Source organism: Aptenodytes patagonicus, chromosome 9 (genome assembly GCF_965638725.1).
Source record: "Aptenodytes patagonicus chromosome 9, bAptPat1.pri.cur, whole genome shotgun sequence".
Classification (NCBI taxonomy): Eukaryota; Metazoa; Chordata; class Aves; order Sphenisciformes; family Spheniscidae; genus Aptenodytes; species Aptenodytes patagonicus.
In genome coordinates, this window is record NC_134957.1 from 12,205,573 (window position 1) to 12,231,334 (window position 25,762).

General features: G+C 57.1%; 2 protein-coding genes across 6 annotated transcripts; both read right to left on the reverse strand.

The window, feature by feature from the left end:
• Positions 1-4,865: 4,865 nt before the first annotated feature.
• On the reverse strand, positions 4,866-11,037 carry RAB9B (RAB9B, member RAS oncogene family). Of its 5 annotated transcripts, none has more exons than XM_076347175.1 (3): positions 10,972-11,037; positions 9,165-9,234; positions 4,866-8,311 (listed from the first exon to the last, which is right to left on the reverse strand). In XM_076347175.1, exon 3 carries the CDS (start codon positions 8,274-8,276, stop codon positions 7,671-7,673), a length of 606 nt encoding a protein of 201 aa, XP_076203290.1. In that variant the 5' UTR covers positions 8,277-8,311; positions 9,165-9,234; positions 10,972-11,037; the 3' UTR covers positions 4,866-7,670. The 5 variants fall into 5 exon arrangements, with proteins under 5 accessions (XP_076203290.1, XP_076203292.1, XP_076203294.1 ...); XM_076347177.1 differs by having other exon boundaries at positions 11,000-11,017; XM_076347179.1 differs by lacking the exon at positions 9,165-9,234.
• An 11,933-nt stretch (positions 11,038-22,970) lies between these two features.
• On the reverse strand, positions 22,971-24,505 carry LOC143164733 (thymosin beta-15A homolog). Its single transcript, XM_076347657.1, has 3 exons — positions 24,436-24,505; positions 23,957-24,061; positions 22,971-23,489 (listed from the first exon to the last, which is right to left on the reverse strand). Exons 2-3 carry the CDS (start codon positions 24,054-24,056, stop codon positions 23,452-23,454), a joined length of 138 nt encoding a protein of 45 aa, XP_076203772.1. The 5' UTR covers positions 24,057-24,061; positions 24,436-24,505; the 3' UTR covers positions 22,971-23,451.
• Between the last annotated feature and the right edge of the window lie 1,257 nt (positions 24,506-25,762).

Below are 25,762 nucleotides of genomic sequence, written 5' to 3' on the forward strand. Positions count from 1 at the left end.
AATTAAAATTAAGAACATTCTGAACAAGATATAAGTCTGTCTGTCCATTTGTTGTGCTGGCTTTCCCACCCCCCACCCCGGCCAAAAAAAAAAAAAACCAAACAGGGAAGGGGAGGCTGCAGAGGAGAAGGTCCCAGAGGAGCAGCGCTCGCCAGCCCCACGTGTAGGCCAGCAGCCCCCGCAGGACTCTGCCCACCCCTGCTTTCCACCCCAGCCATGAGGTTCATAACCCTGACTTCAAAATCTTTGTTCCCAGCTGGGGAGCCCTTAAAACTTCTATTTCTCCTCCAGCCACCCAGAGGAAAGCTGGGGTCTTGTAGGAGCCGCTTGCTTGCGTTTGGTGATGTGCTGCTGCCCTTTAATATTCAGCCTACACTGTGACAGCCTTGCCACATCTCCTAATTGTAGCACCTACAGCACAACCACAGCAAAACTAATCGGCACGGCTCAAGCAAAGCTCGCTGGCTAGCATCAGGCAACACACGTGGTACAAGCACATCCAGAGCCACGCAGGCTGTGCAATTCTCTCACTTGCAGAGAGCCCTGTGTGAAATAGGATGGTCTTGTTTAGGCACAAGGGTGCACTCGACTATTGCAGCAGTCGATATGTGCTGTCCACATGCTCTGTGGGTTGCTGTGTGCCATTTGCCGCAGGGTCGTTAACAGTTTGCACAGTGCTAGTGCATGGGGAGGTCATCAACTGGTGTCTTTCTGCCCCTGATCAGATCAACACTGCCCTTAGATGAATGTTTCCACAGCAGCTACTCAAAAATTATCAATTCAAATATTGCTTCTCTCAGAAATTCCCCCTAGGAGCTCTGCTCAGGAGCCTCCGGGGAGCGAGGCCACAGAGGGATGCTCCCGGACCCACCCTCAAACCCCAGCACCACTCCCATTTGCAGCAGATCTACCAGAAAGGCAGATTTCAGGCACGGCTAGGTGCCCATGAGCAGCAGGGCGGGCTGAGAGCTGGCAGGCTGTTACCTACCCACGGCCAGGACCCTCGCTGCTCTTCCTAAATGGGACTCTAGCCCAAATCCCGCCCTCCCCTCTCCCCCAGCTTCAGACCCCTCTGGGCAGGCAGCAAGGCTTCCCATGCAGCCTGGCTGGGGGAGGTTTAGCTCATGCATTGCTGCTGCCCCAGCTCAGTGCACAGCTGTGCCTGTACCCCGGCCTTGCCCCAGCTCACAGAAAACTGTGGGGCTGCAGCCAGCATCAATGGGGCCCTTTGTTCCCTGCATTCCCAGATGCCATCACCCTCCTCTCCCCATGCTGAAAGGGTCCTGTGTGTGCACGATCAGCCGCTGGGCAGGAGCGAGCTGGGGAACAAAACACCATCTCTTTCCCCTGGCAGAGACTGGTGCCCCCCCGCCAGGGTGAGGGTTGGGGACAGCAGTGCGGGGTAGCATGTGAAAGCAGCCAGCATGGCTAGGATGCTGGGCAAATCCAAGGGCCAAAGGACACATGTAGCCTCTTGTCAGGTGTGCCCTTGGCTGTGTCCTGCTGCCACTCCACCTGGGGACATGGGACCTGCCCTCACAGCTCCTTCCCTGGGCACCCAGTCCCCTCCAGAAACTGGCTGAGAAAAGACAGGGAATAAACCCTGCCTCGTACCAAACCACACCTCTGTAAACTGGCCCATCACGACAGCTCCAAGGAGGGGAGCCAGTGCAATCAAACACTTTCCCCCTGTCTAGTGGCTGAAATGTGGCTGCAGTTTGCTACCACAAAGGCTGGACCAGAGAAAGAGACCCTAGAGCAGGTCCCATGGGCTGCCTTGCTGGCGAGCAGGCAAGGCGACTCCCACCCCTTCATCCCATGCCCTGCCACTCCAGGAGACGGCCCTATGCCGCTACTAGCAAGGGACACTGGGCAAGCAAGCCCTTGGGACAGCGAAGACAGAAACCTCCCCTGCGCAGGGAAAGGAGAGGGGAGGGGATGGCGGCACCCAAGGGTGTTCGTGTAGGGACGGCCACGGGTCCCCAGCCCTGCGCTGAGGCAGCCTCCAAGGGCGAAGCCCCGCCAGGCTGAAGCTCCTCCCGGCCACCTCCCTCGGCCGGGGCGGGACCGACTCCCGCATCCCCGGTCCTCCATCTCCTCCCCGCGGCCGCCGGCCGCAGCGGCAGCTGCCCGGGCTGGCGCTGCCGCGGCGCAGCGGGGCAAGGCGGGGGTCGTGCCTCGGCTTCCCTCCCGCCCCAGCCCTGCCTCCCGTGCGCTGCCTGCCCCCCGCGGTGGCTGCCGCTGCGCTGCCCGTGCTTCCCTGGGGAAGCCCTCCCTGCAAAGGCACGTCTCCTGCTAAGGGTGCCCTGGGAGCCTCCAAAGCAAAGCCAGCCCACCGGCCACACATCAGACAAAATAACTACCGTCTTCCTCTAGTGCCTTCATTTAAATTGGGCTCAGTTCTGCACAGTCCAGTCAAGGGAATAGCAAATAAAAGCTACATGAAACGTTCAGATGCTGCCATTCAAAGCCAGTCTGCAAGCCCCTAACTACATAGCAAACTCCTCTGAAGCCACACAGGCAGGCACAGACCCCTGCCTTGCTCTCTTAGCAAGGGCTCGGGCTCAGGCTCAGCCCTGAGGTAAGGCTGTGTGGGACAAACAGGAATGCTCAGGGAAAGGCGGCAGCACTAGAGGCAAACCCAACGGCTGCCCACTGCCTCGGCTCAGCCCTCCATCCCTCTGCCTGCACTAACACTCAGCAGAGCAGACAGCAGGCACAGCAGCCATGGCAGGGTACACTCACGCTGCTCCCCTCCAGCAGCTCCCCAGTCCTGTTCTGGCTTCAGTTCGGGCAGGGAAAGGGCTGCGAGTTGCAAGTGATAACCTGGCAGGGGTGGCAGCTGGTGAGTAGCCCTGCCTGCTGGGGCCATGGCATGTCACTGCTGCCCATCTACCCTAGAGGAAGGTCTCACCCGCAGCCTCTCAGGCACCCAGCTGGTTCCTCTCCATTTCTGCACACAGTTTGGCTTTGCTAGGGAGATGCCCAGGGACAAGGAGGGAATAGCAAGTGGGAAGTCCTCACAGAAAGGAGTAAGACTGACAATAGCACAGGCAGATGCTGTACTTTGTTGCTCATGAAGACAGGAGTCCTGCGTCTGCACGTGGCCACATGCACCAGCCCATGAAGGACCCCTTGAAGCCACCAGGAAAGAGCTGCTCCACCAGCCACGCAAGCACTAGGGCCAAGGGGTATCTCTGTCCATCCCAGATTGCTTTTGCCCAAGCAATCGCATCAGGAGGTAACCCACCATTTCACTGACTTCACAGATCGTCCCAGGCCCCAGCCTCCCAAGTCAAGGGACTCTGACTCACCTGAGGTCTTCAGGCAACCACTGTTGGAGCTGCCATTGCCTCCCACCACATCCCTTCTTGGCAGAGCAGGGAGTGCTCCTTCCTCCAGAGCAGACCATACCAGTGCCACTGGCGCCAGAGTTGCAGCAAACTCCCTGTTAAGAACTGGATCCTGGAGCGGGGTTCAGAGGCTCCTGAAAGGCCATTTTTAGACTTTTTATATCTTTTTGCTCACCCCCAGACACATGTAAGAAAATGCAGTCCCCAGAGAGATCACGTTCCCATAAACCTCCTTACAGCTGTACCCCTGCGAGGAGCCAGCCTCTGGAGCTAGGAAGGAGCTGCACTCAGGAAACGCACCATGTGTGAGCAGCCTGGATCACCCAGAGAGCACAGCAACTCCAGGGCATCTGCAGCCATTTGGGGCTCCTCTGCTAGCAGTTCTAGAGAATGTTTCGGTTTCCTCAGCCCACCAAGCAGCTGCACGGCCTTACAGCTGCGCTACCTGGCCCAGAGCAGCAAAATCCTCAAGAGGGCTGTGGGCGAGAGGGATGGATGGGACCAGGAGACTCCCCACCACTCCTCCTCCTTCTGTTCCACACAGAAGCAGCTCACTGCTTTCCTTTGGAGACACTCCTTTGCCCTCCAGGGATCCATCCTCTTCCCAACCCGTGACAAAACCCACTGAGCCCTCCACTATTGCTTGTGGTGGCAAAGTGAGGAATGAGGGAACTGCCTCACTATCGCTCCTGCCTCTGCCCCGCATTTTCTTACAAACATCTCACATCAGGGGAGTCAGTGGTTCTGATGGTTTTAGACAGACCCTCACTAATGTGAGACAGTCTCACCCAACCCCCATGACTCCTCCAAGGCTGGGACCATCTCCCACCAGGTGACATTGGCTGTCTGTTTTCAGCTCTAGTAAGATGCTGGAGGCCCCCAGATACTCCAGCCCACATTTAAAAAGCAGGATTTCCAAGGACTTGAAACGCTATGCTGCCTCTGGAAGCATGGATAGGCAAGCAGACACGGGACAAAAATAAACCAGAAGGTTCTGCCAACAGAAACAGCAGGCACAGACTCTGCAAACACAGAGAAAGCCTCCCAAAATAAGAGACCATCCTGGCAGGACAGTGGAGGAGAACAGTCCCCATATGCTGATTTCTGTCTGAGCATCCTATGGAAATCATGCCTGGTTACAACCCCCTGGAGCCCGAGGGGTCGGTTCCAAGATCGCAGGAAGAAATCAAAGTAAAGTACCCAGCTTACTGCTGAGAGCCCAGGCTGAAAATTAAAATGTAATGACAGAGGGAAGCAACGTGGAATATTTCTGTTATGGAAGTGTTTTCTGATACACTCTTGAAAAGACAAAACTGGTCACTGGATTCAGCTAGAAAATGTTATATTCCTTCAACTACTGGTCTAGCTAGGTACATTCAGGAATAACCAACCCCTGTGATCCCTTAGTGACTTCCCTCTGCCAGATACTATAACCAACCCAGCTCCACATCCCTCAGGACAACAGGAGCCAACTTGAACTTTGATAAACCAAGAAGGCAGCCACTTCCTGAGTTCACTTGAATACATCCACGTTTTATTTGCTTAAATAAAGGTAGAATCTCGGTTTTACAATTCCAGTTCTGTAGCAATAGCAACAACCACAGCAGCATGAGTGGACACAGGGAGGGGATGGCTGTTGGCACTGACCTTTGCAACAAAGAGTTCAAAATCCTAGCTCCTTTGGAAATTGTGCGTGTCATTTAAAATAAATTAAACAAATATATTATACTATACTTTTTTAAATGGATTTTTAAAACACAAGCCTAATAAAATAGCTTTTATTTTTTAAAGTCAATAATCCAATATCTGTTAGGAATAAAAGATGTGTGTAACACCCTCTGGCAATACATACCGTCTGCTCAGCCTGTGCACAATGAGGCTCTTGAGCTTCAGCTATCAGCATCAACACACACCCAGGCTACTGCAAACAGCATGCTGCACCCTTGCCTCCTACACCGTGGCTTCAGTCTCTGCCCTCTCCCACAGGAGGTGCCAGTCCTTACCCAGATCCCATGAGACCCAAGCTGGTGAAGCTGCAGTTTCACCTGCTGGGAGCTCCCTCAGCAGCCCCTCTGGGAGGGCCAGGCAGTGCACAAGGGCCTGAGCCTGTTCCGACCCTGGGGCCCCTGCACAAACCAGCTCCAGGGGAACGTGTCTGTTCAGAGACGTAAATCAGAACCATAGGTCACAGTCTGGGATCTTGAAGGAAATATCAAGCAGTGTTAAACTGAAGAAAAATCTAGAGGCCTGGGGAGGTCAGACATCGGTAAACAAACAGTAACAATAACTTTAATATCCTGTAAAAACCTGTTGCACCTACGGAGGCAGAGCCTTCTCCTATACCTCAAGGGACCTGGTTTTCCAGAGACTGCAAGCACTCCCTATCTATCCCCATGAATATGAGTGTCCAGCCCTGTTTAGAAGTCAGATCCCTCTAAAGCACTTTGCAGTAAAGCTTCAGTCCCTTCCATATGTGGCTGCCCTGCAGAGATGGGCAGGATCACCCCGAGTTCCCCCAGAGGAGACTCCCTGCATGCTCAAAGACTGCTCGGCGATGGGGATTAGCTGCCACCAGCCAGCACGAGGACAGAGATTACCCTGCTCTAAAGCACAGCATAAGTGAGGCTGCTCGATTTGAGCTACAAAATTTACCATCCAGTAGCTCATCACAGTGGGAATCGCATTCAGCAGCCAGCTGATACGTACTCGGGGAAGCTCTCCCCATGGCAGGCTGCTATGTGCTTATGGGCAAAGTCATAGTTTTGGGCAAATGCTTGCATGGGAAGTTGCAGGACATGAGGTTATAATGGTAAAGACAGCAGTCAGCAAGCACTCATCTCTCTGCTACACAGATAGCTTGGGACTAACACCTAGAAGGGTGCAGGAGCTGCGATCAGCAAAGCCTAGCGTCCTTTTCTAGAAGGTTCCCTGCCCCCCTCCCATACCATTTTTCAGCCACCTTGAACAGAGGTGGAACCAGTGCAGCTCTCTCCCCAATGGACTGAACACAGCAGCCATTAACAAAGGCCAGTTAACTGAGTGGACTACCAGTAAAGTCTGTCAGATGAATTATAGATAAAACGTACTGGATTCCCCGTTAGGGAGTAAGGGCCAGGACAACGGCATGAGTTAACTGTGCTCAGCAGCACTGCACCTGACACAACAGGTAATAAAGTGAATGGTCCTATGTTGCAGCATCCAGATGGGAACATCCATGCTAAAGCAACTGAAGATGCTGGTCCGCCAGCTAATGAAGCACAGCGGTCACCAGCCCCGCACACCGAGTGAGTGGATTTAACAGCTGACCACATATGACTCCCCCAGCCACTTGCACACCTAGGAGACATCCCACCCACCTACCATCCGGTCTGCTAGAGCATATCATCTGGACACAGCGATTACCTGTGACAGAAACCAGCTGAAGTTTCACGCTCCAGATCTCCTGAACTCCTGAGTAACTCTAAACCCTTTGACATGACCCGGCGAGCATCCACATCGGTATTTTTTATCCAGGCCTTCAAGGTATGAGAAGCGAGATTCGGCGTTGAGCCTCCAGAAGAGACAAGGAAACATATATTAAACAAGAAGCAGACAGTCTCTCCACAAAATAACAGTCACACAAGACAAAGTTAGAGGTGAGGAAAAACAGATCAGAAATAGGCAGCTACAAAGAAGCGATGCTGCCACATTCAAACACAGGTCCATCTCTCCTTTGTATGTTGCTTCAGATCAGAGCTCTAACAATTCTCAGCACAATTCAGTCTCAGGACAATGCACTTATCCCAAACAACAGATAGACACACATCTCAGCCACTCTAGTATTTGGCATTCTCACAGTCGTGTGGGCTAGAGTCTCTATAACAGGTTTCTTTCAGTATGCTGAGCAAACTTTCCTTTGGCAGTAAGGTCATGAGTTTAGTGGGTCTAGTATTTTTTTTTTTTTGAGTTCAGGACTAAAATACTTCAAAGAGTGTCTAGAGCGCTCTCAGCTTTGTTCAGGAGGCAGTTCTTGGTACAGATCAGCATTCACTGTCTTTAGTGAATTTAAAGGACTTTAACCTAGTCCTTTAAACCTGCTAAAACAGGCAGAGATGGAAGCAGGACTACGTTCACATGCTCTTTTGACAGCTCCCTCCTGCAGATATATCCTTTGTGCCTGAAGATTCCAGCCAGAATTCAGATGGTGAGGCTGCAACTCTCCAGTGGCAAGCCACCTATTGTCCTTGCAGCCACTCTCCTCAGAGTGCCCCAGAGCTGCCTGTACTTATTCCGATCCAGCCGCCGGCTCGAGTGACATTCCTGAAGCAGCAGCCACTCTTAACAACAGGAAGACCCTGACTTGGAGCTGGAGTGCAGGTCAATGGTGTGGCCCAGCATGCAGTGCTCTAGCTGCTCCTCCACCGCCAGCACCTGTCGCACAGCCTCCTCAAAGGCCACTGCCACATTGGTGTCATCCTTGGCACTAGTCTCCAGGTATGGATAGTTACCATTTTCCATGCACCAGGCCTGAGCCTCCTCTGTGCTCACTTGTCTCTCAAGCTTGTCTATCTTGTTGCCCAGGACTACAAATGGGAAGTGTTCAGGGTCCTTCACGTCAGCATAATAGACAAACTCCTTCTGCCAGTTACTGAGGTTCTCAAAGCTCTGCCGGTCATCCACGCTGAAGGTCAGCAGGCAGCAGTCTGCTCCCCTGTAAAAGGGGGTTCGCAGGCTCTTGAATCTCTCCTGTCCCGCAGTGTCCCAAATCTGGAGGGTCACAAAACGTCCATCCACCTCCAGGTCCCGGTTTAAGAATTCCACACCAATTGTGTGGAAAGCCTGCGAGTCAAACTTGTTGGTGACGTACCGGTTCATGAGGGAACTCTTCCCAACTCCACCATCCCCAAGGAGAATGACCTTTAAGAGCAAGGACTTCCCACTCATTGCAGCAGGATGGAGGGGCACAGTACCAAGGCAATCTGCAGGGTTCAGAAATAGTACAAAATAGCTATTTGACTCGTGGATTCTGCAGAAAGTCGCACATGGAAGAACAGAATATGGTATTTCCTTCCCCATTTCAGAACAAGTTTTGTATATAGGAGGTAATCTCTCTAATAAGAGAGCTCAGAGCTGGAAATTGGACAATCTTTCAGGCACACAAGTGCCTGAAATCAGGTCCAAAATGGAAGCAGCAGGTCACCACTGTAAGTTCAAGGTGAGAACAACTGTTGAGAGTTTAGTATCAATTATACCACTTTTGGTGAAAACTCTGTATAGCCAAGCTTTTTTCCCCAAACATATCATCACTAGTTAAACATGTCTTCTGGCCTGTGTCCTCAGGCTATTACAAAAACAACAAAATCACCAGTGATCACTGTCACCAGGCCCTCCTTTCCACTGTATAATCACTAGCTAAATAATTTCTCCTATCTGACTTGCTCTACTGGAAGGATGTAAAAGATGTACAGGCCTAACATCAATACAACTGGTAAACCAGTTCTTAATCACCCCAAGAATGCTGACTCACCTTACAAGTGGAGCTGTGCTTGTTTTTTGCATATGATCTCTACAGCTCAGAAGGGGTTTCCCAGGTACAGAGACCCAGCTTCTCTGCTGCTCTTTTTTGGCAATGCTTTTCGCATGTCAGTTTGCTAGGGCACAGGTGCAAGTTCACGTTGCAACACAAGCCCGACACCACAGGTTCCTTAGTCAGTAGTCGCAAGAGAAAGACCAAGTGCCAACCAGTCCTCCCCCTTCTAGGGACATTCTGCAAGCGAAGGTAAAGGCCTGACATGGAATAAGAGGTCTGTTTGGCTGCTGTCTGTACTGTACCTGCTCTAGAAATACAGTGCTTCTGTCTCCAGGACTGTCCAGGGAACACCTTCCTCCAGCATAACAGTCACTAAAAAACAAACATCAGTCAGTGAGGTTGCCAGAGCTGCGCTTGGTGCACTGCCTTTCAATTTGTGATGTTGACCCAGGCCGGAAGAACAACAGCGGAGCTCTAGGAAGCTGAAAGTGCAGTACTGATGGCTGGAGTAAAACAGGGAAGAACAAGATGCTGAGGATAGAGTTTCTCTTGCCCTAAGTAAAACAGAACACAGCCCATTTCTGACCAGGGCAGGGCCAGTACGTTATGGATGCTAAATCCAAAATAAGAAAAGAATAAATTGAAGGAGCTCTGGCATGAGTGCACAGGCTGTGTAACCCGTGTCTCCCCTCAATGCAGGGGACGTCGATAGCTTTGATCTGCTTGTCCTGCCTACCCACACACTCTGGAATCTGATCTGAGGATTGAACATGTACCTGAATCTGCTAACCAGAAGAGTGAGCCAGATGGCAAGAGCCTGGTATGAAAAACAGACAGGATCTGACTTGCTTACACCTGCTACCACCATTCCTGGGAAGGGTGTGGACATGTAGTGCTGCTTAGTGATGACACCACCAGACCAACCTCCAACCAAGTGAAACAGGAGCATTCAACACTGCTCAGATCAGCACTCCTATTCCTTCCAGGCCAAAAACCACTTTCCGCATTAATCACAGGGGGCTCTGTTCAACTTTGTTTCTGCTCTTTTCGCAGCTCTTTCAACCAGTGCTTACCACAAAGCCAAAATCAGAAACTTCTGCTTCAAGTTAGTTTCTGCGAAAAGTGCAGAAACTAACTAAAGGCTCACCAATTTCACTTCCCTTGCACAGAAACACCCCAAATCAAGCACAGCTGAACTAACTTGATGGGCCATGGGACATTTGAGAAGCATCTGTGCAACCCAGTGGTTCTAAAGCAAAGAACAAAATGCAAATGTCACAAGAGACAAACAGGAATTGCAGCATAGCTCCCTAGGCTGATGGCTTTGGGAAACTCTCCCCTGGGTAGGCGAGCTGTTCAAAACCCTTGCTCTTCCTTTTCCAAACCCTTGCTGAGGGGGGTTTAAGGTGGTCCCTGCCCCCTGTCACCAAAGCCCTTCCTGACAGACGCCATCAGCCCTGACAAGAGTTTCCATTTAGAAATGGTTTGCTAGCAAGTGACTAGCAGACGTTTTAAAAATGACTAATAGGTTATGCTAGGCTACTCCAGAGCCTGGCAGGTCAGCAGACTACCGACAGACATGACACAGCCATGACACCAATGGGCACGCTGCCACCCATGACACTGACGTTAGCAATGCTGTTTGCAACTTGCATTCACTGATTAGCCCTTTGCAAGCTATTTCGGAGGCTAACCTCGACTTGCGGCAGGATGGAAACCTCTCACGCAGAACGCCAGCACCCGTTTGCAGACAAAAACAGCGGGGTGCGTGCATGGGAGCTGCACGCTGGGCCGGGCCCCGCCCTGCTCCCCAGGCCCTGGCTCCCAGCTCAGCAGGCGGCAAGACTCTCCGGCGGACCCTTGCCCGGCTGCCAGACCCTCGCCTGACCCACAGCCGGACCCCCAGGCCGGAGCGGCCGAGGAGAGGCGCAGGGAGGGGGGACGCGGCAGAGAAGCTGCACCCCACGAGGGGGGCGCGGGGCACCCCCCAGCTCCGGAGCCGATGCCAGGGCTCCTCGGAAGGGGCCGGGGGAAAGGGGCAGCCCGCCAGCCACAAGGGGTGTCTGGGGGCCGAGGGAAATGGCGCCGCGCCCGCCCGCCCTTCCTTACCTCCCTCCGCGCCGCCGCCGCCGCCCACCTGACCCGCCGGGCGCAGGTGCCGGCTCACCCCGCGCCTGCGCAGCGCACGCGCCCTGCCAACGGCGGCCGCGCGAGGCAGCGGGGCGGGGCCAGACCACGGCTCACCCCGCCCCTGCCCCGCCCCACGCCCTCCTGCGGGGGTGGCCGGGCATGGCCACTGCTGTCACTGGTGTCCCCTCACTGCCCCCTCCTGCCACCCGCTTGTCGCCCCGCCTGTCCCCTCACTGCCCTCCTCACAGTCCCCTCCTGTCCCCCTTTTGTCACTTCATTCCCTCCTCTTGCCACCCCGCTGTCCCTACACCAGCTCCCTGCTGCCACCCCACTGCCGGGAGGGCAGGCACAGTGGGACCCCTGCCCCAGGTCAGGCGAGCAGTACCAGGGGGTGCCCCGAGGCAGTGGTGGGGCCTCCCTGGAGCCTGTGTGAGCAAAAAGCCCCTTGCCTGCCTGCAGAACACAGTCCCCCACACAATGTCACTGCAGGCTGGCGGCGGTGGCTGTCCCCAGCCACCCTGTTCCTGTTCTGGCATGCTCGGCATGCTCAGAGGCCTGTCCCTCACCCTGCCAGCGGGAGCCCAGCCACTGCGTGAGGGGGATGTACAGAAATAAATTAACAAATACCCCAAATGGCTTCTCCCTGCTTCCCCATTTAGTGCTGAGGGAGGCAAATGGCTGGCAGCTGCCAGAAGGAGTGCAACTCCCCCCACCCTCACAATCACCCATGGGACCAGAAGGGAGAATGTCTTAAAGAAGGAGGTTTCTGGGGAAGAGCAGCAAATACAAATATTTCAGATGGTTGAAAGGAAGAATAGTGGCAAGGTCACCCCAGCCTGGGGCAGAGAGCAAGGGGAGAGGGGAGAGGGGAGAGGGAGGGGGACACCAGACCCCCGGGTGGCTGCAGGGGCGTTTTGGGGAACAGGAGCCACCTGCCCCGCCCCAGGCATCATCAGCTCTTCTTCCTGCCAGTGCCTGGGGCCCACCCAGAGACAGCTCCAAAACTTGGGGACACCTCTCGCTGGGGACTGCAAGATGCCCTGGGCACCTTCCCTGGGGGGGCAAAAGCAGGGACCCTTTGCATGGACGCCCAGGGCTTTCTGGCTGTCCGAACCTGGCACAAGCCCCAGGGCTGAGCGGGTGCCACAAAAGTGCATCGATTCCCTCCTCCTCCCTGGAAAAACATGAGATGGGAGAAGGATTTACATTAAGCCAGGGATTATGGTAATACCAGCCTTGGTGATCTGTCAGAGGAGACAGGGAACAAGAGAAGCATGGGGGGTTGAGGAGGGGGCAGCAGGACGAGGGCCTGAGGGTGCAGGGTGTTGGCAGTCTGGGACCAGGGGAGCCCGGGGAATATGGGGGTGCTCCTTGGGCATGTATTTGGGGCACCAATGTATGTGCCAGGGCCAGAAGCGCAGGGTGCTGCTGGTACAAGTGGCAGACGCAGCCTGCACCACTGGCTGGGGCTTGCTCCAAACCAGTCCAGGTCCCCGCACCAGCCCTGCCAGGGCCACACGCCGCTGGGGCGAGCCTCTGAGCATGGCACACCTCCCCCTGCCAGCTCCCTTTGCCTGGTAGCTGTTTAATCCCATTATTTGTCATTACTTATTTATTAGAGATCTAATTTACCGTGTAACAATACTGAGGCCAGGAGGGGCGAGACACCTCCTGAGCAAGATAGAGCCACCAGGACAGATCCTGCTAAGGCAAGAGGGGCACGGTGCTCTGCAGCAGCAGCACCGTGCCATGCCCTAATGCCCTGGACTACCCCAGGCAGGGCTGGCAAACACTAAAGCCTCAGGGGATGCTTCTTGCAGGGCTTAGCAAGGGCAGCATATACCTGCAGTGCGGCCAAGGACACCACAGGGCCAGTGGCCCCAGCTGACTGTGCTCAAGGGGCCCCAGCCAGGGTTCCCCTGGGCTGAGCTGCAGGCGCCAGGAGCCATTGGAGAGTCACCTGCTCATCTGAGCAGGGATGTGGCTGGGTAGGTTTGGCTCCTGGTGGCTGTGCAGCTTGGCTGCCTTGCTGAGCTGGCCGACAGCCTGTTTGGCATCTGTAGTGGGTTAACCTTGGCTGGCTGCCAGGTGCCCACCAAGCCGCTCTATCACTCCCCATCCTCAGCAGGACAGGTGGGGAGAAAATAAGATGGAAAAGAACTCATGGGTCAAGATAAAGACACTTTAATAAAGCAAAAGCAAAAACTGCACACGAAAGCAAAGGAAAACAAAAGATTTATTCTCTACTTCCCATCAGCAGGCAATGTCCAGTCACTTCCCGGGAAGTAAGGCTTCCGTAGGTGTAGTGCTTGCTCCGGAAGTCAAACATCGTAATAATGAATGCCCCCCACTCCTCCTCCTTTCTCTTAGCTTTTATTGCTGAGCAGATGTCATATGGTATGGAATACCTCTTTGGTCAATTTGGGTCAGCTGTCCTGGCTATGTCCCCTCCCAGGATCTTGCCCACCTGCAGCCTACTGGCCTTTGGGGGTGAGGGGGTGGAATGCTGGAGATACAGCCTTGATGGTGTGGGAGCACTGCTCAGCAGTAGCCAAAACACTGGTGTGTTATCAACACCTTTCTAGCTACCAATACAAAGCACAGCACTATGAGGGCTGCTAGGGGGAAAATTAACTCCATCTCAGCCAGAGCCAATACAGCATCTTGGGGAAAAATATATTTTATAAGTGAAAAGAGACCTCCGAGTTAACTAACTGTGGCTTGATGGGTTGCAAACAGCATCACAGCCACTGCCCCACGGCTCTGCCACCCTGGTGCGGTGACAAAGCCTGGCGGCACAACCCACCATGGCTTGCTTGGCCATGCAGCGGGGAGGGGAGCCTGGACCCTCTCCTGAGGAGGTCTGGCAGGGACAAGGGGATAATTAAATAGGAGGTGAATTGCAGAAGTGGGGCTCCCTGCTGAGCCCCCAGAAGAGAGGAGTGGGAGGGAGGCAATGGGGAGCTGCTGGGAGGGCTGGTGCTTCCCACGGTGCCCAGGAACCCAAGCACTGGGCTCAAGGGCGAAGGAGGAATGGGCTTATCTGGGCATGACCTCGCATTTACAGGAAGCCTGCCGAGAGCTGGCATCGCCCCAGCACTGCAGGTGGGACAGGACCTTGCCTGCGGGCTGCGGGCACTGCCACCAGTTGCTGCAGGGGGATTTGTCTGGAGATGGGGACATTGCCCAGGAACCGTATGCTGGGCAAGAAGTGCCAGAGCAGTGGGGGCAGCACCAGGGCAGCGGGACAGGGACTCTGCAGGGCACCAGGCTCCTGGAGCATGGGAGGTTTTAATCCCCTGGGCTCGGCTGCACCCCTACCCAGAGAGGCTGCGACACACGCGCCCGCCACCTGGCTCCCACTCCTGGCTCTGGGTGTTACGGCGAACACGGGGAAGCCAGTGCCAAGGTAAGGAGCCCTGATACAGCCTCATCCCCGCTGCCAGCCTGTGGCCACGCAAAGTGCTGCCAGCTCATGCCCCAATGAACTCATCACATGTCCCGTGCTGCAGCTGGGGCTTGGGCCTCTTCCTTTGTTCCAGCCCCGGTGACCAGCTCTGCAGCTGCTTCTCCAAGGCCTGTACCCAGCGGCAGCTCCATCCACAGCATCTGGCCTGAAACACCCCCCAGCACATGTCCCGCCCAGAACAGCCCTGCCACCTCTAGCCTTGGCCATCCCCATTTCCCCCAAGCTCACAGCTCTGAGCAGTGGCTGCCAGGCACCCTGGCACCCATTTCCCCCCCCAGGACCAACATAGCTGAAGCAAATCTGGGGAAGGCCCCCCCACGCTTCCCCCTCTACCCCACACAGCTCAAGCTGCCCTGAAGGAGTGCCCTGTGCAGTTTTCGTGAGCTGGGCTGAGGCCTTGCAAACTCAACACTTGCCAGCCACCACACAGGCAGCAGTAGTCCAGGGGTGTAGCAGTGTCCCCAAACAGCGTCATCCATGGCAGCAAGACCACATAACTGGTGAACTGGCTGGAGATGGAGCCACTGCCAACACTGCAGGGGAATTGGGACCACGGCAGCAGAGATGGGAGCTGCCTCCTCCCCACCTCCTCCCCACCATGGCACTGGGATGCCGGAGGTACTGTCAGAGCCTTCCCTGCGAAAGCTGCAGCCCCGTGAGGTCCCTCCCTGCTGAGCTGGGAGTGGCGTGGGAGAGGCAGCGGGGAGAGGAACATGCCCGAGCTGCGGAGCTGCCTCTCTGAGACACAACACTGCAAGCAGAGGCTTGTCCAGCTCCGCTGCAGCCCCGGGGCTGGCAGCTGCCGAGCTGCGTGCCACCGCCGCAGCCTTTACCCTTGCCTCCTCGCCCATCCCCAGCTCGTCCCCGGAGCCCCTTGGCCAGTTATGAGGGACATGCTGGGTGACAGGGTGGTGGAGCAGGTAGCACCATAGGAGGAAGCACCAGCCATAATTTTACCTCGATGTAGGTGCGCAGGCAGGTTGGGGCTTTGGGAGACAGCATGACTATCTGTTGCAACATGCTTATCTGCTGCCCATTGCTCCTGCGCTGGTTCCTGGAAAGCCGCGGAGGTGGCTGGCAGGCGCTGGCTTGCAGCCTTGTAGGAGGGAGCTTGGCCCCTGCTGCAGCGGGTTGTGCTCGGGGACTCACAGCAAAGGCGCACGGCGGCAGAGCGGGCTTCATGGTGGCAGGGACAGAGGAGGGGGACAGAGGGGCACATGGCATCCCGGCTGCCTCTTGGCAAGGAAAGTGCCTGGGCAGAGGGCTGGAGGGAAGCCTCTCCTGCCGCTGCTTCGGAGGTGCCTCCGCCCTGTCCGCAGGTGATTTTGGGGGAAGCAGCAAAGGGTCGTATTCCCATGCTGACCCCCGGCTTGCATCCTGCACCACACCCTTTGTGCCCAGTTCGTACCCTGCACTGTGCTCTCTGCACCCAGCCTGGCCTTTGATCCCCGTGGGCAGTGGGACGTTCCCCCACAGGCTCATCCAGGCAGGTTTGGAGCTGTGACACCACATGGTGCCCCCAGCACCAGCAGTGGGGCACCTGGGCTTGGGGACAGCAGTGTCCCTGGGGAGAGGACACAGACCTCTGCCTTGTCCGGGCAAAGCGAGGTGACATCACTTCATAGATGACACCCACCACGGAAAGGCTTTGATTTTGTTTTTCTGCCCCTCGAGGTTTCCTCACATCCTGCAGGCTCTTGCGCAGTCAATAGCAGTCTCGGACACCCCTGGCAAATCCCATCCGGCTGTGCTGCGGTTTGGGCCCTGGATGCATCCCTGCTGCCATCACTGCCATGGGTTTGAGCCCTCACCTTGTCCCCCGCCAGCTCCCCAGGGTGCTGTACCCCAGCTGCTGCCTGCAGAGAGGAATAAATCATGGAGTGGGGGCTATGCATTGGGAGCAGGGGAACAAAATGGCTTTTCATGCCATAATCCTTTGTAATAAAGCACTGGGGGGAAGAAAGACAATAAACAATGTCTCCTGTGTGAGCCAGCTGCTTCCTAAAATAAAGTGCTCCTCTCCGCCATCAGCTGCCCCGGCTTGGGCACAAGTGCAGGCACTGCCGCACGACACCGGAGCCGTGTCCCCCGCAGGAGCACATGCTCCTGCAGCTCCCAGCATGGCCCCACAGGCCCACAGGAATCTGCAGAATGCAACTGGGGGGGCCAGAAATGAGCAATTAATTCTGGCCGCTCTCGGGAGCGGGCTGTGAGCCACCGAAGGGCTCTGCACCCCCAGGCGCCAGCAACACGCATGCCGCTTGGTGAAGGCATGCGGCAAAGCTGCTCCCACCTGTGCCCTGTGCCAGCAACAACCCGAGCAAATGCAGGGAGCGTGGTGGGTTGCAGGGTGGCTCAGTGCATAACTCCCCAGCTTTATTTAGACCTGGGCGCTGGCAGAAGCCGGGTCCTCGCCAGGGCTCTGGAGGAGAGGAAAGCTCTGCAGAAAGCTCTGAGCACTCCTGGTTCATCATTACTCGGGCTGAGCCCTCACTGGCAGGGGATGAGTAAGCTCCGGCTGGTAAATCTGACCTCCCAGGCATTATTTCAAGAGCAGCAATAACTTCTCTGCTGCTGGGGAAGGTGGTGGGGTGTGCTGCGTGTGGCAGCCTGGCTCTGCTGGCCGCCGCGCAGCCCGCAGGTGAGTTTACCAGTGCGGGTGTCTGGAGGCACCTGGCTTGCTGTGCTGGTGCCTTTGCACCCACTGGTCAGGGATGGTGGCTTTCCTGCCCCATGGCCATGGGAACTCTCTGGTATGGCACTGCTCCCTGCCACATAATGGGGACAGCTTGTCTGTTAATCCTCACCCTGTGTCACTGAGAGTCCCCAGGGGACAGTCTGACCTACAGTGCCACATCACACACACTCTCCCACCCTGTGGTGGCCTCCCATCAGCTCCATTCCCAAAGGACCATGGTCGTCAGCTCGCCCAACACTTTCATTTCCCCGTTACGGCTCAGTCTCTTCTGCTTTCCCCTTTTACAGCCAAACATATAACTATCCCAGTGCACGCACGCACGTATCTTCCCCAACAACTCCCAGCAGAGGTTTTCCCTGGCAGCTCGTGCTTGCTGCTTCCCTTGCCTCCCTTCTCCACCACTGCCACCATGGGGTTTGAGCTCTGTGCTTGGCAGTGTGTCCACCCGGGCAGGGGAGAGCTGGTGGGGAAAGGCTGACCCAAGTGACGCAGAGGTGGTGACACGGTTTCCCTGGGGATGTGGGGAGTGGGGGAGGACCCGCACGTGGGGGAGCTGCAGCGTCTGCCCAGCTGTGCAGCCTGGCTTCACCTTATCCTGTTTGCTCTGGTGATAAACCCACACCTTCCAAGGGGGTGTTTGCTTGGACTACCGCAGTGCAGGCTGGGGCTGGCAATTTCCTGCCATCCAAACCTGGGAGCCGCCCCTGGCCCTGGTCACCGCCACCTCTTGGCTCTCACCACTTTCTGCCGCAGCTCCAGGGGCTGCCAGATGGAGAGCGGCCAAGGGAAAACCCCAGCTGCTGGCGTGCAAAAGCCTCCCTTGCGCTGGGCGATCTGCGCTGCAAACCAGCATGGTGCTGCAGGATGTGCGGAGGGTGCCGCAGCCTGGCAGGGTGGGTGCACGGCTGGGAGGAGGGGGACACCGGGGTGCCCGGTGCGGGGCCATGCACAGGCTGACTCAGACACCTCCTGCAAGAGATGGGATTATGATCCTCCACACAAGCGTATATGGGGCCAAATCCTCTCCCAGCTGAGTCAGAGGGGATGGAGCAGCGCTGAGGGCAGATGCCCATCCCAGCCGCAAGCCCTGATCTGAGTTCACCCCGTGCTGCTGATCACCAGGTATTTGCCCAAATTCCTCCTGCCAGTGACTCAGCCTCCTCCTCCCTCCTCTGCAGCGCCAGCCACCACCCAGTCGAGCGATGGGAGGAAACTGCCCCAGGAGCAGCGGGATGGGCCCTGGCCGGGGAGAAGCATGGATATTGCCAGGAGGAGCTGACACATACAACTTACCTGGTGCCCAGCATTGAGCCCTGCCAGGAAGGCCCAGCTCCTGGGATGGCATCCTCTGTGCATGGGTGGCTGCTGGGGCAGCCCATGCTGCCAAAGTCACCACGTTTCTAGGGGATATCAGCCTGGCAGGCATCCTGGCCTCCCACACCGCTGGCAGCCATGTGCCCTTGCATGCCAGGGTGAAAAAGGGAAGGTCCGGGGCAGGGGGGGAGGGAAAGTGTTGATATAAAGGGCTTTTCTGTAATGGTTCTCCCCTTACTGGCTAATCCTCTGCTGGCAACAAGGACAATTCAGGCACTGGGTTGCAAAACGGCTTTCTCTTTATCCTCAGACCTGAGGATACAGGGTTTGGGCAGCATGTCCAGCACTTCCCCATGCACCATTCTGGCAGGGATGTGGGTGGGAGAATTGCCTGGGCTGCCCTCATTTTGGGCAGACTCAGCTGCATCAGCCATACAACCCACCAAGATGGGTTTGCTGGGGCTGGGGAGCTGCCCCTAGCTCCAACTGATGTCCCCGGGGCCGGGCTGGGGCTGCCAGCTCCTGAAGTAGCTTCCTTGGGCCACAGACCCAGCTGTGCCAGCACTTAACCCTGTGTCTAAACCTGCATTGCTACGTCCCTGGGGTGGCCACAGTGAAAAAAGCAACCTACACCCAGGTGCATCGGCACCCCTGTCCTCACCCTGCAGCTCCCCGGGATGCAGCAAGGTGGTCTCATGGGTCAGTTGCACAGGCTCAGGGCGAATGCTGGAGCATCGCCAGCTCCTGGCACCAGCAACCCTACCATTTGGGGCAACCTTTGGAGAGCCGCAGAGGTTTGCCTTGGCTGGCAAACCGGTTGGCCCCATAGGAAGGGGGTGCACGGTCGGCAGGCACTTGGGGCGCCCAGCACCCCTCGGCAAAGTCTCTGCTGCCTGCGTGTGCAACAGAGGGCGAGAGGGAGGTTTTTGTGAGCACGGTGGTGCCAGGGATGGGACACTCCTGCCGTGACCTTGCAGAGGTCCGAGTGACTCAGGGAGAGATAAGTCAACCAGTGGTTTTCCATGCCCACAGAGTGGCCCATTGCAGCATGACTAAGAGTGTGCAGGAGGGAGAGGCACTGGGGCGGTGTTGGAAGCAGCCAGGTGCTGCAGGCAGCCACCGAGACCTCCCTATCCCCAAAAGCCCCACTGAGAAGAGGGGATCAGCCCTGCCACTTTGTGTTTCCATCCCAAAAGCTTCACTTGGTTCAGCTCATGCTCTGGCTTTCGGGGATGGGGAAAGGGCTCAGGCTGGTTTTACCTCTGAGTTTAACCCAACTCCCAGCCTGGGCACATCAAGGATTGCAAAGCCTCTCTGCAGGATGGGTGAAATGCTGAAGCAGCAAGAAGGTGCTTAACCTTTAGTGGTCTGCGAGCCCTGCCTGCTGCTCCGAAGCCCAGCTCTTGCTGACGTGACCTGTTCTACCTTCTGCTTTCACAGAAGGGTCTGAAGAGGCCCCCTGCCCCCTCCCCAGCACAGGGCTGAGCCTGCCCTGCCCGGCAAGAGAAACCACTCCCGAGAAGGGACAAGCCCTGCCAGGGTGGTGAGCGGCTGCTGCCACACTGGCACCCTGCCCCAGCAGTTGGCACCGAGAAAAGTATTCCCACATCCAGTATAGGGTGCTGTCCTGGGGACATCAGCCCCCCCCGAGGGGGCACAACCACCCTGGCATGTGCTGAGCTTCTCAGTGCTCAACCCAGTGTAGCAGCAGCCCCAGCTGGACCTCAGCATCGCTCCCCACTGCCCTCACCCCACGGAAAACTCTGCACGCTGCCCTGACAGTATGCAAATGCCAACCTCTTACCTTCAGCTCTTTCAATTCTGCTTTTTAAGGGGTGAAGGCAGTTGCAGCCACACAAGCAATGTTATTTGCAGCCTTTGGCAGGCAGTGTGGGTGGAGGTACTAGGCAGATAGGCACTGTGTCCAGACAGGCACAACAGCCCCGTGTTTGTCTCCAGCTGACCAGGCTCACTAGGGACACTGGCCAAAACCGTTAGTTGGCAAGTCTGCCTCCACCTCTTCCATAGGCAGCCCATTCAGTGACCCTGCAGGCCAGGTGGAAGTGAGGAAATCCTGGCAGCACCCAGGAAGCCTCAGCAGACCCAGAGGCACTATCAGACCCCAGCTCCCCCTCACCCACCATGCTGGAGGCTGACTGCAGGACACAGGGATCTCCACTCCTGCAAGGCAGGGCTGGGATCAGCCTAGAGGGTACCCAAGGGGTCTACTGCATTAATCCATCCTTACAAGGCTGCAAAAACCTCCAACCAAGGGCAGGGGTTGGCTCAAGGTGAAGAGAGGGCTGTGCCAGGCAGCCAGGGGAAAACTCTGCTCTAAGAACTGGGTGGACAGAGCCAGCCTGGGCACAGCGCCAGCAGGACCCAGGCCAGCATCCACAATGCCAGCACAGGCACCTCCAGCTGTGCAGGTGAGGAGCCAGCCCAGCTCCACAAGTGATGTTTTAGGCAGGGGACACCAACCTCTTAGAAGCAGGAGGCTCAGCCTTCAGGTGAGCAGGAAGGCCCAGGTTAGCCTCTACTTGAAGATGCACCAAGAAGCCACTATGGTGGTAGGACTGTTATCCTCAGGGTACTCAGCCCCCTGAGCTGGAAGACAAGGACGGCGAGCAGGATGAACCCCTCATAATCCAAGAGGAAGCAGTCAATGACCTGCTATGCCACCTGGACGCTCACAAGTCTATGGGGCCGGATGGGATCCACCCGAGGGTGCTGAGGGAGCTGGCGGAGGAGCTCGCCAAGCCACTCTCCATCATTTATCAGCAGTCCTGGTTAACGGGGGAGGTCCCGGACAACTGGAGGCTTGCCAATGTGACGCCCATCTACAAGAAGGGCCGGAAGGAGGATCCGGGGAACTACAGGCCTGTCAGCCTGACCTCGGTGCCGGGGAAGATGATGGAGCGGTTCATCTTGAGGGCGCTCACAAGGCATGTGTGGGACAATCAGGGGATCAGGCCCAGCCAGCACGGATGACATGAGAGGCAGGTCCTGCTTGACCAACCTGATCTCCTTCTATGACCAGGTGACCCGCCTAGTGGATGAGGGAAAGGCTGTGGATGTGGTCTACCTGGACTTCAGTAAGGCCTTTGACACCGTCTCCCACAGCATTCTCCTAGGGAAGCTGGCGGCTCACGGCTTAGACAGGTGTACTCTGCGCTGGGTCAAAAACTGGCTGGACGGCCGGGCCCAGAGAGTTGTGGTGAATGGAGTTCAATCCAGTTGGCGGCCGGTCACGAGCGGTGTTCCCCAGGGCTCAGTACTGGGGCTGGTCTTGTTCAATATCTTTATCGATGATCTGGATGAGGGGATCGAGTGCACCCTCAGTAAGTTTGCGGATGACACCAAGTTGGGCAGGAGTGTTGATCTGCTCGAGGGTAGGAAGGCTCTGCAGAGGGACCTGGACAGGCTGGATCGATGGGCCCAGACCAATTGTATGAGGTTCAACAAGGCCAAGTGCCGGGTCCTGCATTTCGGCCACAACAACCCCATGCAGCGCTACAGGCTTGGGGAAGAGTGGCTGGAAAGCTGCCTGGCAGAAAAGGACCTGGGGGTGTTGGTCAACAGCCGGCTGAACATGAGCCGGCAGTGTGCCCAGGTGGCCAAGAAGGCCAATGGCATCCTGGCCTGTATCAGCAATAGTGTGGCCAGCAGGAGTAGGGAAGTGATCGTGCCCCTGTACTCGGCCCTGGTGAGGCCGCACCTCGAATACTGTGTTCAGTTTTGGGCCCCTCACTACAAGAAGGACGTTGAGGTGCTGGAGCGTGTCCAGAGAAGGGCAACGAGGCTGGTGAAGGGTCTGGAGAACAAGTCTGATGAGGAGCGGCTGAGGGAACTGGGGTTGTTTAGCCTGGAGAAAAGGAGGCTGAGGGGAGACCTCATCACTCTCTACAACTACCTGAAAGGAGGTTGTAGCGAGGTGGGTGTCGGTCTCTTCTCCCAAGTAACTAGCAATAGGACAAGAGGAAATGGCCTCAAGTTGCACCAGGGGAGGTTTAGATTGGATGCAAGGAAAAATTTCTTTACTGAAAGAGTGGTTAAACATTGGATCAGGCTGCCCAGGGAAGTGGTTGAGTCCCCATCCCTAGTGGTATTTAAAAGAGGAGTAGATGAGGCGCTTCAGGACATGGTTTAGTGGGCATGGTGGTGTCAGGTCAACGGTTGGACTCAATGATCTTAGAGGTCTTTTCCAACCTTAATGATTCTATCACTGCTGGTGGAACACAGTGGCTTCAGCCAGCTGAGCCCCCAGTCCCAGCACCACACCAGCAATGCTCCCAGCTCTGGTCTGCCCCAGGCCACCAGGAACTGATCCCTACACAAACACCAAGCTGGACTCACCCTGTAGGGAACCATCCCATACAGCCCTTCGAGCAACACCAAACCACCAGCGCTGCTGCAGCACCAGAGACCTTCCCACCCACTAGGGCAAGCCAGGCTGCAGCCTGAACCTTTGCCAGGGAAGAAGCCACAAGCTATAGGTCAGTCATTACATTTTTTATTTTATAATAAACTTCTCATTTTTCCCCCAAGGAAGACAAAAAAAAACCTGTGAGTGAGGCTACAGAACACCATCAGTGAAGAGTATGCTAGACAAACCCAGGCCATGGGCCAGGCCAGAAAGGATCCCCGCTCCCCCAGGCAGAAGGGGGTCTGTCCCCAGGAGCCTCTCCATAGCCCTTGCTCATCTCCCCACCGCATTAGAGGAAGATCAGCGCTGACAACAGGAGTCAGCTGAGCAGCAGAGATGAGGTTGGGTCAGGCTACTGATGGACTGAGAGGGCCACGCTTTGTTCCCCCCACCTGCCAAAGCTGCCAGCAAGGTGGGACAGTGGGTTAGGTGATGCAGCTGTTTTCCATACATGTACATGATGTAAATTTAAAAAAAGCACATGATTTAATTCAAAGCAAAAAAAAAAAAAAAAAAATCAAGTGGTAGCTCTTCCTGCCAGGCCATCTCACTCTAGGAAGACTTCACACATTCCTTCTCCTGCTCAATAGCTGCAAGAGAAGAGAGGTCCATTAGTCTGTGGCGCTTTTTTGTGGGAAACACCCACTGGAGAAGGTTGCAGAGCAATCACTCAGGCCCTGGCGCCCAGTTTTATGGATTGACCCCAAGTGGGGTAGGCAAACACTTCAAGTCAGAGGGTGATGAGATGCATAGATGGGTGACAGCAAGTTGGGCACCTGCCTTCAGCTCTCCTCAGGGAAGTCATGCCCTGAGGCAACAGCCCTCCGCCCGCTGCCCCAGAGAGCCGTACCCTGACCCCTCACCTCTCGGTCAGTGGTTTTCTCTGGGTCAGAGCCTAGCTGCCCCAAACTGCCTCTCTCCACTGGATGCCTCGGTGGTGAGATCAGCACCCGAGGACACCCACTCCACCGGCCACGGCCAACACATGCCTCCCGCGCAGCCAAACACCGGGGCCCCAGCCAGCCCCTCCGCCCCTCGCGCCCGGTGCTGCACTCACTCTCCTTGGAGGGCAGCGTGTTCTTCTCCTCCGTGTTGGTTTTCTTCAGCTTCTTCTTGTCGAATTTCTCCACTTCCGAGAGGTCTGGCTTGTCGCACATTTTGCCTGCGAGACCCACCCCTTCGAGGTCAGCCGAGGTCCCCGGGGATGGGGATCGGCAGACAAAGGCGGCCCGCCGCGGACAATAGCGCAGGGCGGGGCGCGCCGCCGCCCCGGGCACCGCGCCGCTCCCCGGCTCCGGCCAGCCCCGCACCGGCTGGGCGGCCACCCGGGGCCCGCATCCACGGGGGGAGACCTACCCGCCCTCGCCAACCGCGCTCCCCGCGACACGCAGCCCGTCCCCCCGGGACCCCCAGCCCCCGCCCAGAGGCGACCGAGGGGAGCCCCTCCTTGCACCAGCCCTGCGCGCAGCCCCCTCCCCGGCACAGCCCGCGCCCACCGGCGCAGGCAGCACCGCGGCGGGAGAGCTGGCGCCGTACCCGGTGCGGTGCTGCCCTGCCCTGTCCCGTCCCGCTCCGCTGCGCGTCCAGGTGAGGCTGGAGCGCGCGGCGTGGGGCGGCGCCTTATATACCCCGGCCGCCGCCCAGCCCGCGCGCCCATTGGCTGCCCGCCGCCCGCTGAGCCCGCTGGGAAGCGTAGTCCGCCCGCTGGCTGCCGCGGCCGCGCGGACCCCGGGAGAACTGCCGCTCCCGAGGTGCCCCGCGGCGGGGGGAGAAGGGCGGGGGCGCGCCGCTGCGCGGGGCCGCGCGCCGGCCGGGATGGGGGGAACCGAGGGGCGCGGGGCGCGCTCAGGGGTGCGCGTGTGCGACTATGAGTGAGCGCTACCCGTTATAGCAAAGCAGGGACCCAGCTCCCGCTGCCCCCCGCGGACACACACACACTCGCACCCAGCCCTGCGCACGCCGGCTGTGTGCACACGCACCCTCTGCGTACAGATGCCCCCACGCAGCCCCGTGCGCACCCACAGCCACCCTGCGTACTCACAAATACACACATCGTGCCTTGCACACACCCCGTACCTGCACACTCAGCATGCACACACCCTCACGCACACACATTGCATGTGCACACACAGGCATACACACTGCAGAAGCACACGTGCACACACACACAGCTTCACCCCCCCCCCCCCCCCCCCCCAGCATGACACCCAGCCCTGCTGCCACCCCTGCTCCCCACACCTGGGTGCCAGCTGTGAGGGGCAGCAGGGTGGTCCCTATGGGACCGGGTGACCCCAGGGCCACCATCCCAACCCCACACCCTCCCCAGAAGCAGATGCCCCGCAGCCATGGGGGCAGCTGTGCCCTGTGCATGTGCCCAGGGATACACCCACCACTGGCCACCCCACCCCCCCTGCTGAAGCAGAACTTGTTTAAGAAAAGCAAGCCCTTGGAATAAAAATAGCACTGTATTTTCACAGCTGTGGGAGATGCTCCACCACCACACTTGACCCGCGGCCGCACTGGCTCCAGCCACGGTGCTTCCTGGGGAGATCCGGTCACTAAAGCAGCAGCAGCATGGGTGGGCAAGGAGCAGACCACACTTGTGGGCAGAGGCTCTTGCTTGGCTGTAGCAAGGCAATAGGGTGCAGAAAGCCTGGGGGGCAGCCAGCACAGACCAGATGGGCTGGGGGGCATGTGGAAAAAAACACCTTTGGGGGGGAAAAAGCTGAGAGTAAGCGCAGGCAGCCTACCTGTTCCTGGCTGGGCCAGGGAACAGAAAGTTCAGTCCAGGGGCACCTACACACTGACCACCAGGATGGGGAGGGGTTGGAGGGCCAGGATGCCTGGGAAGCCTTGCAGTAGG